We start from the raw sequence: 13078 nt of genomic DNA on the forward strand, positions 1-13078 counted from the left end.
TGAGAGGTGCCTTGTCAGAGGCGCGTGCGAGGGCGCGGGGGCTGCGGAGCGCGGCGGCCCCGCCGACCCTGAGGTTGGCCGAGTGAGCACTCGAGGACCCGGGGAGAGCAGATTTGCAACCCCCCAAGCGGAGAACGAATTTCTTTCCGTAGCTGTCCTCCTTCCTACTCCCCATCTCGCTCCCTGTTTTCCCTTTCCCCTAGCCCTCGGCCACCGACCTCTCGGGGTCCCCACCTCCCTGCCCCCTCCTCCGCCCGGGTTTCTCCGGTCGGGGCGGGGGTGGTGTCCGCGAAAGCCCGCGGCCGAAGCCCCGGGGCGAGGATGGGGGTGGGGCCCGGGAGTCCGAGATCTGTTTACTAGAAAGTCCCCGGGGTCGTGCACTGCCGCTGCCCCGGCCTAGGCCCGCGTGCATTGTGTCGGCCCGAGCCCCGTGCGCCCGCGCCGGCCCCGGGCCAGGTGCAGTGGCCGGACGGCTCGGCGCAGCTTTGTGCTCGGGGCGCCCGCGCGCGCAGCGCTCCCGCGCGGAGCTCTCAGCCGGCCCCGCGCCCCGACCTCACTCTCCGGTGTCGGCGACCGCAGCCTGCAAAGCGAGGGGGGCTGGGAGGCGGGGTACGGTAGCGTGGAAAAGTAACCGTGGCCGCCCAATTTTTTTTCTATCTAAACAGGAGTTGGGTTTTTCTTTCTTTTTAAATTTTTTTCTATTTACATTTACATGTGGTAAGGTTGTCTTTTAAAAAAATCTTTAGCATTCCGGGCTTTTGCGGCCTAGGAGGTGAAGGGAGCATTTTTTTTTTAACCTAGAGGTTCTAGAGGGCGTTGAAATCCCCCATCAAGAAAATAGCATGGAAAGATAATCAGTGGAGTTGATTTATAGCGCACCCCCCCCCCCACCACACAAACATACCGGGAATTAAGAGCGAATGCGGGTCATGAAAAAATGTGTAATTGATTTGTGATGGTACAGACACTAACAGGTCAGGGTGGGGAAAACAAACATAAGTTTAACTGGAAGGGAAAGACTTCCAAAGAGAGGGCAAGGCAGAGGCTTCCACACCCCTTCCAGCCTGATGGCCGGGTCCCTTCCCTTTCCAGCCGTTCTGGAGAAGGTGCCTGGCAGCTCCGGGACACAGAGCGAGGAGGCGGCTGTTGACGGTGCGGACCCGGGCTCCTGCCCCTGTCTGTATGCTCGGAGATGCCAGCGCGTTCCGGAGGCTTACTTCCCAGACCAGGGACCACGTTGCCCCACCAAGGATGGTGCGGCGTCCTCAGTCGGTTCCCGACGGAGGGAGAGGAAGATGGGGGCAGATGCTTAGCCGACCCTGGGGCAGTGAGTCTAGGTCCGTAGTGCCGCCTGCGGCAGCCGTGTCCGTGGCAGCCGGGTACTCAGCGCCTGAGGAATGAAGAGAGAGTTATGGTCAGGACCAGGCAGTGAGAGCTTACAGGGCAGGGCAGGGCGTGTGTGGGTCTGTGTGTGTGTGCGCGCGCGCGCGTGTGCATGTGTGTGTGTGTGTGTGTGCAGTAGCTGCAGCCCCCACCCCATCTGCCCACCCTAGATTTAAAACAAACAAACCAATCCAAAGTAGAGAATTCTGCGCCCCCACCCCATCCCACCATATATAGACTCCACGCTTTGTCAGAGGCTCAGGAGAAAAGTCGTGCCCTCCCTCTCCGAAAGAATGTGCCAGCTGGGTGGCAGCAGTGCTGGAGACAAGTTCAGGTGTAAGTGTGATTGGAAGGGAGGGAGCCTAGTGGACAGAGGCACGTGGAACCTTGTCAGCATCTCCAGAAAAATAAACTAGTGGAGCCACCGCGGGGAAGGCGTGTGGGCATCGCTCCCGCATGTGGGAATGAGTAACTGGAAATGGGCAGAAAAGAGTAGGGGCGTGAGTTAAGAAGGTTCTGGATCTCTGAGGCAGAGGGAGGAGAGAATGAAATTTGGCGGGGGTTGGACCGGGGGCGAGCTCCAAAGTCCCTCCACCCAGCTGGTTGGTGGGGCGGCTGTCTTTCTGATTAAAGTGAGCATCCTTATTTAAACAAGGAAAGAGAAAACCAGGGCTCATTTCTCCTCCGCTTGGCTTGGGCGGCGCTTGAGGAGAGAGGTCAGAAATTGTTACTTTGAAAGTTTAGGTAAATCGGCCGTCCACTGCCTAGGAGGTGGAGACAGTTATTTGAACCTTCAGTTTTTAATCCCTTCCTTGCCAGCAGACTTTAAGAGGTTTTCCAAGTGGGTTCCTGGAAAAGAAAATTTCCAGTCTTTCAGCTTAAGGGACAGAAGTGACTGCTGTCTAGGAAATGCTCAATGGCTCACGTGGGCTTTTTTTTTTTTTAAACTGAAACTCTAAGAGCAGCGTGAGTGCTTGGCAGTGACGGTCCTGTTTAGGTTTTTCTTTAGGCATTTGGCATCTTGTGCTGGGTGCCTTTGTTTGTGGATAAAATGCACTGAAGTATAAAATTAACAGAAGAAAGCTGCTCCCTTTAACTGTTGGGAGTGGAGGATGTGGTCGGGAGGGTTTTACAACCTGAAGTGAAGGAAGGCGATAAGGCTTCTTCGAAGGTTCTAAGATGGGATCCTTGCACTGTTAAGACTTTTCCCAAAATCTCATGTGGAGTGAAATGGTTTTGTCCCCAGTCCCACACACATCAGTCTTAGGATATGTTCATTTCGAGGTGTGTGTGTGGAATTGAACATAGCACTAAAAAGAAAAAGGAAAGGCAGCCTTTTCTTGACTGGTCTGTAAAGGTGCTGTAAGTTTTGAAGCTCTCTGCCTCAGTCTGACATTTCCTTCAAAGGACTCCAGATGAAAGAAGATAGACCCGGCAGGTGCACTGTTTCGATAAAACATTTGAAAGGGAACAAGGCAACGATGAATTCAAATGAGATGCCAGCCACCCATTTAGCCCTTCAGAATTGCCAAGGTCTGAGCTTGCTGATGGAGAGATATTGTTTGCCTTGCGGGAGGCAGGGGTGCAAAGAGACATAGGTGTTTCCCAACAGAAAGTGAAAATCTGTAGGGTGACTTTAGGGCGGAGTGGACCGTTTAGAAGTGGGGTCTGTCATTTGTAAGTTCTGCCTCTTGTTGGCTTCAAGTCGAGAGGGTTGCCATTCTAGCCACGTCAAGTCACTGTAAATATCCAGGACGTCTTTTATTTCCGGCCTACGCTCTCTTAGTTTAATTAGCAAGTTTTCTCTCCAACCATTTAGATTCCTTCTGGCAAGGGGCGCAGATAGTCTGAGGTCACAGTGGTCTAGACGTGCATTTGGTTTCCTTTGCTGCCGAAACGTTCTGTACCTCACACAATAGACATTGATGGAAGGAAAATAAGAATTGCTAAGTAATTTTTTATAGCACTCTCTAATTTATGCAAACACTGAGTTCTCGTATTCTGGAAATGTGTATTTTCCCCCTCTGTGCTTTGATGGCTAACATTCTCTTTAATGACAGTCATTTCTGTAACAGGAAGATGCTTCCGTTTGTATTTACTTTTCAGCGCCACGCAATTATGCAGCCCCGCGCGCTTCAGCGGTGTCTCAGTACTTTGTGTCTCAAAAGAGAATTACAGCACTTAGAACAGGACTGCAATTTGAAGCAGGTGTTGTGTTTTACTGTTATGCAAAATAACAGTAAAATATAATTGTGTAGGAAATTAAGGAAACAGCTGCAAACTTGGTAGGAAAACCGCTCCATTATGATTCCTAAGCAGTTCTTTATAGATACCTTCCATCGGAGGCACAGGGCGGGACTTGACTTAGCTAATCCTACTCGCCAGAGCGCCTGTCAACTGGTGCTTGTGGGAGCCATACCGCCTCTAAAGTCAGGAAGAAGGAAGATAAACCAAGGAGACCTTTTGTTAAAAAGGCCAGAACACCAGGCCTCCTTTCTCGGCTGTGGGAATGTTCTGGGAACGTAGGCCAGGTGGGTGTAACCTCGCTTGCTTTACTGATATGAAAAAAAAAAGCCATCATTTGTGTAGAACACTGTGGAATTTCTTAACCCAGCTAGCATATGGAGGACTACAGGAGCCCCGGGTTGCAAAATAATAAAATAAATGGCCTATGGCAGGCCATCTGCCTTTTGTTCGATATTTTAAGGTGTTTCATGCCAAATTTCAATTTAATCTTATTATTCTAAATATTTTTATTTGAGATCGCAGCTACGATTTCTGGAGATTAATAGTGCACATGGCAAATGAATTCTGATCCGGAGTGTTTAGAAAAAGAGTGCAGGTTAGCCAAGGGTTAGTCAAGGAGTATGGGGTGCCTCCTACTTCCTCCAATTGATCATTGATGGAGACAGCTTCCATGCATGGCCTTGCTTCCCTCCATCTTTGAACATCTGCTGTTCAAGCAGATATTTTCATTTCTGTACCCCATGCAGCAATTAATGCATTGACTTATGAAAAGAATCAGAACTGCTGAAAATTTCTTATGGAAATGAGACCAGCTATTAAGAATGACATTGCACCAATGAGGCCACAGATGTCATGGCTGCCCTCCCTAAATGCTCCTATAGGGAGAGAAGAGGAAGGTCAGGGTCACAAAGTGACCGACCAATTCTGTGCGCCTCTGATGTTCCCTTGAGTAACTTGAGAATTGAAAGAAAGTGTGCCTTGGTTAGCCAGAGAGAAGGTAGTATGTGTACCAGGCATGGTGTATTAAAGAAAGTGTCTTCAAGACAAACTTCCGTGTAACATGTGCTTCACGAGCATTCTACAGCTCAGGTGTCTGTAAATGAGCACAGAACCTTGAGTTTGCGTTTGTTATTGTGTCCTGTGGATCATCGAAGCATTAAAACTTCAAGTGATTGTATAACGTGATACCAATTTTGTAAGAACCAAATATTTCAATTAGCAGCGAAGACTTGGTGGCATCTTCCAGCACAAACCATTTATAGCTAGACACCATGGCAACTGTGGATTTGGCCCTTCTGCAATTCACGTTAAGTGCCATAATTATAATTAGAGAGGAATTCTTGGTTTGAACTCCATTGAGACAATCCGCTAGCATCTAGTCTTGCCAGAAAGGGTGTAGAGTCCACTCTGAGGACCATACAGCCAACAGTCGACTACAGTTACACCCACAAGGAAACAGTCCCGATTCAGAGTTTGTTCCTGAGGCCATTTGATATCTAGATTCCAAACTTAATGTATTTTAGAACTGCCTTACTCCTTGTTCTTCTTTTTAAATATATATGTACACATACATGCATATAATGTTTTTTTTTTCTTCTAGAACGCACAGCAGTATTGATGAGTAGATCCTTGGATTTAGAGATTGGCTGAAACACACCATGCCTGCTTCCAGCTTCTGTTCCAGAGAATTGTGAATTGCTCATGCCTATAGGGAGGAAGGATGGCACATGGGATTCCTGCTCAAGGCAAAGTTACCGTAGCGGTGGATGAGTATAGCTCCAATCCTACCCAGGCCTTCACACACTACAACATCAACCAGAGCAGATTCCAGCCTCCACATGTGCATATGTAAGTATTTCTCACGAATGTTAACAAGAAAAAATAGTAACAACCAAGAAAGGAGAAGCGAAGTGAAAGGAAACTATTCTCTCAGCATTTTGCTAGGGAGAGTGGAAGTCAATGATTTCCGAAACAGATGGGTATCTGTGGTTTCCCGTGTAGCCCAGGAGAAGGCCTTTGCATCTGGGTAACTATTCAGATTTTTACAGCACGTTGAGCCACAAAAGCACCTTAGGTCTTCAGAACTTCTGAAGGATTCGGATAACTTCTTCACATGTTACGGATAAGAACTAAGAGGGTATGGTATTTTCCTAATGCCACACGGTGAATTTTGGAGGTGTCTTTTCACCCTCAGTTCGGTTTGCTTTACCGTGTGTTCCTCACTTCCTTTGTGAAATATTTCTTGACATTTTTCTCCAATATTTTCTTGCACTTCACCCCACTAAGCCTTCACATTCAGCTGGGGAAATATGCCTAATTGGCGCTAATGGTCCAGCTACTGCTATATCCATTGTCTCTCCTGCTGCTAGTGAATCATGGGTTGCATTATATAAGACTTGAACAATATGGGGGGAAAAGGCTTAAGCAGAGTGGAACAGCTGGTCTCACGAATTGTATTTTCTTTCACTCCCTGATACTGTGGAATACACATGAAGCTTTAAGCTATTTAAGGAGGAAGTACAGGAGAAACCCGGAGAGGCAAGGACGTCACAGCCCCTGGTCACACACCAACTTTTGTCCGCTGCAGAAGTGCCAGGTTTTCAGTGGGAGGGGCAGAAGGTCACCATCTCTCTTGTTTATTCAAGGCCTCATGCCCATTCTTCATGAGACCCCTTCCGATGTCTAACACTGGCCCTTCATGGCTGGACTGAATCTCTTTGAACGCTATTGTGTAAAAGTTGGGAGGGAGAGGAGGTTAGGATTTTGTTGACTGTTTTTACTCCTGGCAGAATTGAACCCAGGGCATGCGCAAGTCACAGACTCTTTCTTCCAGGGACTGTTTTATGTTTAAAAAATAATAAAAGTAACTTCTACACACATGCGCTTCTCCTATTCAGAAGCATTAACTGAACAAAAAGGTCTTTTTCTCGATTCCCTGGATAGTAGTGTAAATAGTGGGATGATGTTCTATAAGTATGTTCTAGAAAGCTGCTTAAAGTACCTGTGAGGTGTGTGCATAGTAGGAAAACAAAAACAACAGGCTTGGAAAGCAAAAGGAAACAAACAATCCAAAAAAGAAAAGAAAGAACATAAACATCTTTGCAGATGGTTGTGCTAAGCTGTTTCTAAGAGCCTTTCCGCTGGCCTTCCGTGAGGATCTGCTTGTGATTAGGAGGGACTGCTGACAGAGTACAAGACCGAGGTTTGTAGGTGAACAAGTCTTCTCTTTGTGAATATGATAGGCTTTCTGAACAATACATGTGCATTTGTTTCAAATACTCTTTTTATTCTTTCTGTTTCTTCCTTTTCCTTCAAACATGTCATGAGATTTGTGCGTGCCGTAGTTTAGAGTCTTTTTAGCTTGCTTTGGCAGACTGGTCTTTGTATTAAGGGATCTCAGAGAACGCTGTGGATCCTGTTTCCAGTGAGACTGCTCTGCCCAGATTCCGTGGGAAATGACTGCGAAGCTCAGCCATTGCTTGGCTCTGCAGATATCCTCTTATTTGCTCTTGCCCACGGGAGTCCTCTGGTAACCTGAACGCTGAGGTAGTTTTTAAATCACATAAGCTTAGAACTGACCTTAGATCTAGCCGTGAAAACTTTGAAGGGTCAAATTGTGTGTGTGTGTGTGTGTGTGTGTGTGTGTGTGTGTGTGTGTGTGTCTTTTTCTTGGGGGGGAGAACGAAAAGAAAAACTCCCAACCAGGGCAACAAAAAAAGAGGTTTGTAATGGCAACCTAACAGCTGTGCAGCGTGTCACTGGACTCGAGCCTGGGAGTGCAGGCCTCCTCCCAGGTGGCTCCATTGTGGGTTTTCCCTTTCATTACCACTCAGTTTGGCTTCCTCTCACCTGAAAGCCCTTGAGTTAGCTGTTTCTCACAGCTGTGACATTTTTCTTCTCTGCTTATCATATGCTCTGAGCTGGTTTAGTTTCCTGCACCCACAGGAAGCCTCCTGTCCTCTGTCTTGTTACTGCTTTCCCAATCTAGATGGATTCCACATGTCACCTCTAGGTTTTTCATTTCTTCCATTTCATAGGATCTCTATTATTTTCCTATCTTATCTATCTATCTATCTATCTATCTATCTATCTATCTATCTATCATCTAATCTACCTATCCAGTCTACCTATCTTATCTCTATCTAATCTGTCTGCCTAACCATCTATCTATCAATCATCTATTACTAACTTTTGCTATCTGTGTGTAACATCTATTATCCATTATTATTTTCCTACCATCTACCTATCCACCTATCATTTATTATATTTTATCTACTTATTTCGATTATGTAATTATTTATTTTATTTATAATCAATATCTATTCATAGATGTATATATTTATATCAATTTATTGTTTTATTACTCTGATCAATATATATCACTTATTTTATCTATTTATTATCTGTTAATAATATTTTCTATCTATATTATTTTTTCTGTCTATATTAACTCTTACTATTTTTCTATCAATCATCTATCACCATCTGTCTTCTGTCTGTCTACCTGCCTGTCTCTCTTCTGATCTATTGATTGGTTCAATACATTTGATTATGTGTTGATAGGAGAACCCGGGATCACTCTGGAAGCGTGAAGGTGTGCTTTGTCAGGAGTGTGACTCACCATGGCCTCAGCCTTACCTAGTCATCTATGGGGCTGCTGCTGCTCTGCAGGTTGATGGACTAGCGTTATGACAGCCCCTGGTAGGTTGTAGGAGCTTGGGTGTCTTCCTTGACTGCCATGTATTCTATTTTGACTGCATTCAAACCATTACCCTTTGTCTAAATAGAAATTTAAAGCGACCCTAAAGTATTTGTGAGATATTGAGCCTAAAATTTCCCTTGATTTGAAAGATTACAACATGTCATGGCAGAGTTTTGCTGCGTTCCTATAGCTAGTTTGTATTTCCTACTTGGAGCATTACACATTGATTTTGCTCTGGATTCCTGAAGCGTTCACTTTCTCTTCTCACTACCCTATAAATCTGTGAAGACCTGCGATAGATACTGGGGCTCTTTGTCTCCTTTCGCATGACCTAGTGGTAGCCGTGGGTATTGTCTCACCTTAATTTAGGAATTCTTCCTTTCCCACTCAATGTGGTTAGTCTCAGCTTAGCTTTGTGACCAGCTCTTTTCCAGTTACCCCTCCTGATCAACTTCCCTTCCTCGGACATAAGGACATCAGTTTATTCATAGGTAAATAATTACACCGAATGACCAGTATTGTCTTTAACTGTGACTAATTAAAGCAAAGCTTTGTTTGCAAGGTGCCACTCTGAGGGACAAAAATAAGCGAGAGTCAGTTGCCATCATTTGAAGCCCATCTACCCTAGAGCTGGCGAGGTTTAGGTTTAGTCCTTATCTATAAACTCCAAGATTGCTACCAGACTTTCTAAGAAGCATCTCTTTGAATTTGCTTCTGACGTAGGATTTTCTTTTCTTTCCTTTTTTAAAAAAGTAATCCTATCTGACTTTAGAAAAGAAAATCAAAGCACAGCTGGAGTGAGTAGACCAACATTTAGCCTAGAATAGGAGGCCTTTCTTGCTCAGACTCTTGATTATCCTGACGGATGAGATGATTGAAAACCAGCAATTGGCAGGTCTTCATCTGTCCACAGCCCTTCATCATTCTTGAACAGAATGTTGAAAAAGTTATTTAGTGTCTTTAATGATGATTAGAGAAGGCATTAAAAGAACCATTTTAGGTCTGGAAATGTCATAAAGACTTTGTTTTTAATGATGGGAGGCCTAATCAAATAAGTTGGTAAGGCATCCAGCTCCGTCAGGGTTAGCACTGGAAATCCTACTTTAGGAGGGGCTTCGTGTTCCTTGCAACACAGGATGGTTCGTCATACTACCGAGGTTAATTTTTCTTTTAAGGGTTGGCAATGGGAATGTGAACTCAATTCTGTCTCCTGTTCGGGCACTTGTCCTTGACCACACCTCAGGTACGAAGGCTCCAGCATTTTCTTTCTCCCTTGCTTTTTATCAGAAAGTGGTATCAAGTAGAGGCGGTCACCACCAGTGGAACCCTATTTTCCTTTATCATCTGTAAAAGGCTCTTCAAGTAAAGGAGCACAGAAGAATTCTGAGTGCCCCCCCCCCTCCCCGCGGTATGCTCAGTGCCAGCTGTTATCAGGGATGCTTGTTTCATTGATTCCAAATTCCTGATTCTAAACCGCCTTCATCCAGTCACTGATAAGTTTTGTCTGGTCTTCTTCAAGGAATCACTGGAGGACACCATGGAGGCTTTTCCTGGTGGGGTTGAATTTCCTGCATTGTCAGCGTCAGCAGGAGATTTTGTGCCAGTCAGGATTGTAGACAGGCAGGAAGGTCTCTTCACCTCCAGTTACACCAAGGGAGTAGCAGTTCCAATGAGTAGAAATCCTGTGTCAGGAATTCGGTGAAGACCCCCAAGGCTTTTCTTCTCTTGGGCTGGACCTGACTTCTGTGCGCCTGTCAATGTCTCAAGTTCTCCTACTGGTATCATGGTTAAAACAGACATGTGCTAACTAGGATTGTCACAGGCTACTTCAGCAGGCACGGGAAAATGTGACAGCTAAGACTGAGTGTTGTGCTTGTTACTACTGGTTTGCTGGGAAAATTTAGGGTCTCGGTATTGTCATCTATGAAGTAGGCTTAATGTCCTAATGCTTGTTCAACCGAAATGAAACCTTTTCATTGCCCGTGTCTGTGGCTCCCAGCACCCTTGGGATCAGACAGGACCAGAAGGCAGTGCTTGGTACACGGATGCGGTAGTAGCTGTGACTTTGTACTAGTCATAGCTATAGGGTTGGCACGTCTCTAAACTGCTTGGCCATATAAAACAAGGCAGCTTGTTCTTGTTGCACTGTTGCCTTGGGTAGCATTCGTTCATGTTGCCTGGCCATTGGTAATAAAAAAGTGATCTCTTGAGGTGTTTGAAAATCATTTCATGACAGATTCATACAGTTTTTGTAGATATCTCACTTGATCTAAAGTTATATTCCTTTCCTTTAGAGAATGAGGTCGGAAGCATATAAATTTCAGGGTTATATTAGGTGTCCATAGTTCAGAAAAGAGGAGAATGAGGTGTGGGTGTGAAAGGCCCCTCGCATGCACCTGTCTGAACACTTGGCTGCATGTAACTTGTGGCACCCTTTTGGGGGTGTGGGCCCTGTGGGATGTGGTACCTAGCTGAAGCAAGTCCATCACTGGAAGATGGTCCTTGAGATTCGTAGCTCGGCCCAGCGTGTACTGCTCCCACTGACACGCCCTCCCCATCACAGATGACTGAGTCTCACCAAACCATCAGTCAGAACCAGTCCTCCCTCTTCCAAGTGGCTTCTTGTTGAGTCTTTGGTTGTGAGAACAATAAAAGTAACTAATACAGTTATTACATCAAAATGATGTTTGCTTATGTATGTGTATATAAAAGGGTGGGAAGGACAAACACTAGATTTACTGATGATCACTTAGTTAACTACTTCATGCCATTTAATATCTTTGTGTTTTATATACTTCTATTCCACTGGAATTAACTTGATAAAACTGTGGTATCTTTATGCTAATTTTTCCAAAAGAATGGTAATTTGTCTCTATATATTATGTCAAAGGCTTACTTCAATGTACATCTTCTCCTTTCATTGGGTCTCACTTAGGTTCCTGGGCGACACTATCTTCTAGTTAATGATACAGTCTAGGAGTAAGCCAAAGGGTATTCAACTTGTTCCTGTGTTGGAGGATATCAGTCATACAGTCTTCTTCCTATACCTAGCAACAAAGGACTTTAAAAGTGTTTTGGCTATTTGCAGTATGTTTGTGTATGTGTGTGTGTCTGTGTGTATATGTGTGTCTGTGCGTGTGTGTGTGCATTATATGTGTGTGTTGTATGTGTATGTGTATATGTGTGTATGTGTGTGTTTGTGTGTATGTGTGTGTGATCAAGGTATATGTGAGTGTGACATCAGAGGACAACCTTCAGGACCTGGTGTTCCCTTTCCACCTTGTTGGGAGGAGGTCTCTACTGTTTCCCGTGAGCTTCCAGGGAATTCTCCTTTCTGCTGAGCTTCTGTATCTCCCTTATTGTGGGTTCCAGAGATTGAGCTGCTGGTGTTGCTCTATTGTTGGGCTTGTGTGCCCAAGGTGGACGTTTCCCAAGGTGAGCTGTCTCACTCCTCCAGTGAGGAAAACATTTTAAGCAGTGTCTTAAGCCCATTTTGAGAAGGCAGCAGTGAGTGTGGTCTCAACAGCTTGTTGGCATGCACACAGGAAGTGTTTCAGGGGACTTGAGTTCTGGTCCTGTTGGGGTCACGAATTAGCTCTGCAATATTCAGGAAGCTAGGCCTCTTTGAACTCTGGGGGCTGCTCACTAGCTACCAGGTTGCAAGACCTTGAATATCTTCCTCCTTTTCTGGAATTTCTGCTTCTTACGCCTGTCCCTCCTTTTTTGGTCTCTTTGAAATTAAGAATATAAACCCCCATCGTTAATGATATTCTGTGGGGAAAGAATATTAGTGGGACATCATGGAGATGCTATATGGGAAGAGGGATGTGAGTTGAACTCTCACACAGGGGGTGGGGGACAGGGGACAGGGTGGGGAAGTAGTATCAATAAATGAAATAATGCCTGGGGTTCAGCAAAATCTCAAACAAGGTAGATGTTTATTCTTTACTTCAGGGGTGGACTATGTTAACTGTTTGTGCAAAATGTAAACATATACTCTCTCAGAAAGCCGCATTCTCTTTCTTATTACAGATTTATCACTGGCCTGCACAATAACATGACCATAGTTTACAAAAGTATTTTCAATCTGAAGTTTACTTTGGAGATTCCGAATGGCCCTTTTAGTTTGCACTCATGCAAAAACAGTGGCTTTCTTTGCTTTCCTCTCTCGTTTTTGTTTTGTTTTGTTTTTAAAGCATAAGTCCTTTCTCTCCACACACCCCCAGGGTACCATCTTGTGGTCTGTGACAATTGAACTTCATTTTGAGCTAACTTTCTCCCTCTTTTGCAGATCTCTTTATTTGCATTCAAGAGCTAGAGACAATCTAAATCTAAGATTGGGTATTTTGTCCCCAAGGACTTATTCTTAGAACCTCACTGTATGATTGTATAACTTGGTAGAAGTGTTATGTCTTTCTTGGGCTATCACGGAGGGAAAATAATTTAACAAATAAAACAGACCATATCTGAAATTAGATCTGGATGTTTGTGTGTGTGTGTGTGTGTGTGTGTGTGTGTGTGTGTGTGTGAGAGAGAGAGAGAGAGAGAGAGAGAGAGAGAGAGAGAGAGAGAGAGAGAGCACGTGTGTGTGATTGTACATATACAAGTGTTGTTATGTGTGTTGGTGTGCATTCATGTGGTATGAGTGTTGTGGGAGCAGAAAGGAACCACGGTTGTGGTTATCATCATCAGGAACACTGTCTGCCTCCTTGACAATGGCCTCTCATTAATCAGTCATTCACCAAT

The 13078-nt window shown here is 45.0% G+C and overlaps 1 protein-coding gene across 4 annotated transcripts in view; it reads left to right on the plus strand.

Annotated features, from left to right (window-relative positions):
- Positions 1–13078, plus strand: part of Mpped2 (metallophosphoesterase domain containing 2) — a 180432-nt gene that overhangs the window by 855 nt on the left and 166499 nt on the right. For 3 of the 4 annotated variants that reach the window (XM_075961661.1, XM_075961659.1, XM_075961662.1), the window contains exon 2: positions 5231–5478. In XM_075961661.1, the coding sequence (XP_075817776.1) occupies positions 5351–5478 (128 nt within the window). In that variant the 5' untranslated portion in view covers positions 5231–5350. Of the gene's footprint in view, positions 1–1643; positions 1720–5230; positions 5479–13078 lie in introns of those variants that run through there. The other variant, XM_075961660.1, reaches the window with a different exon arrangement.

The sequence above is a fragment of the Microtus pennsylvanicus genome, chromosome 2, assembly GCF_037038515.1.
Source record: "Microtus pennsylvanicus isolate mMicPen1 chromosome 2, mMicPen1.hap1, whole genome shotgun sequence".
Classification (NCBI taxonomy): Eukaryota; Metazoa; Chordata; class Mammalia; order Rodentia; family Cricetidae; genus Microtus; species Microtus pennsylvanicus.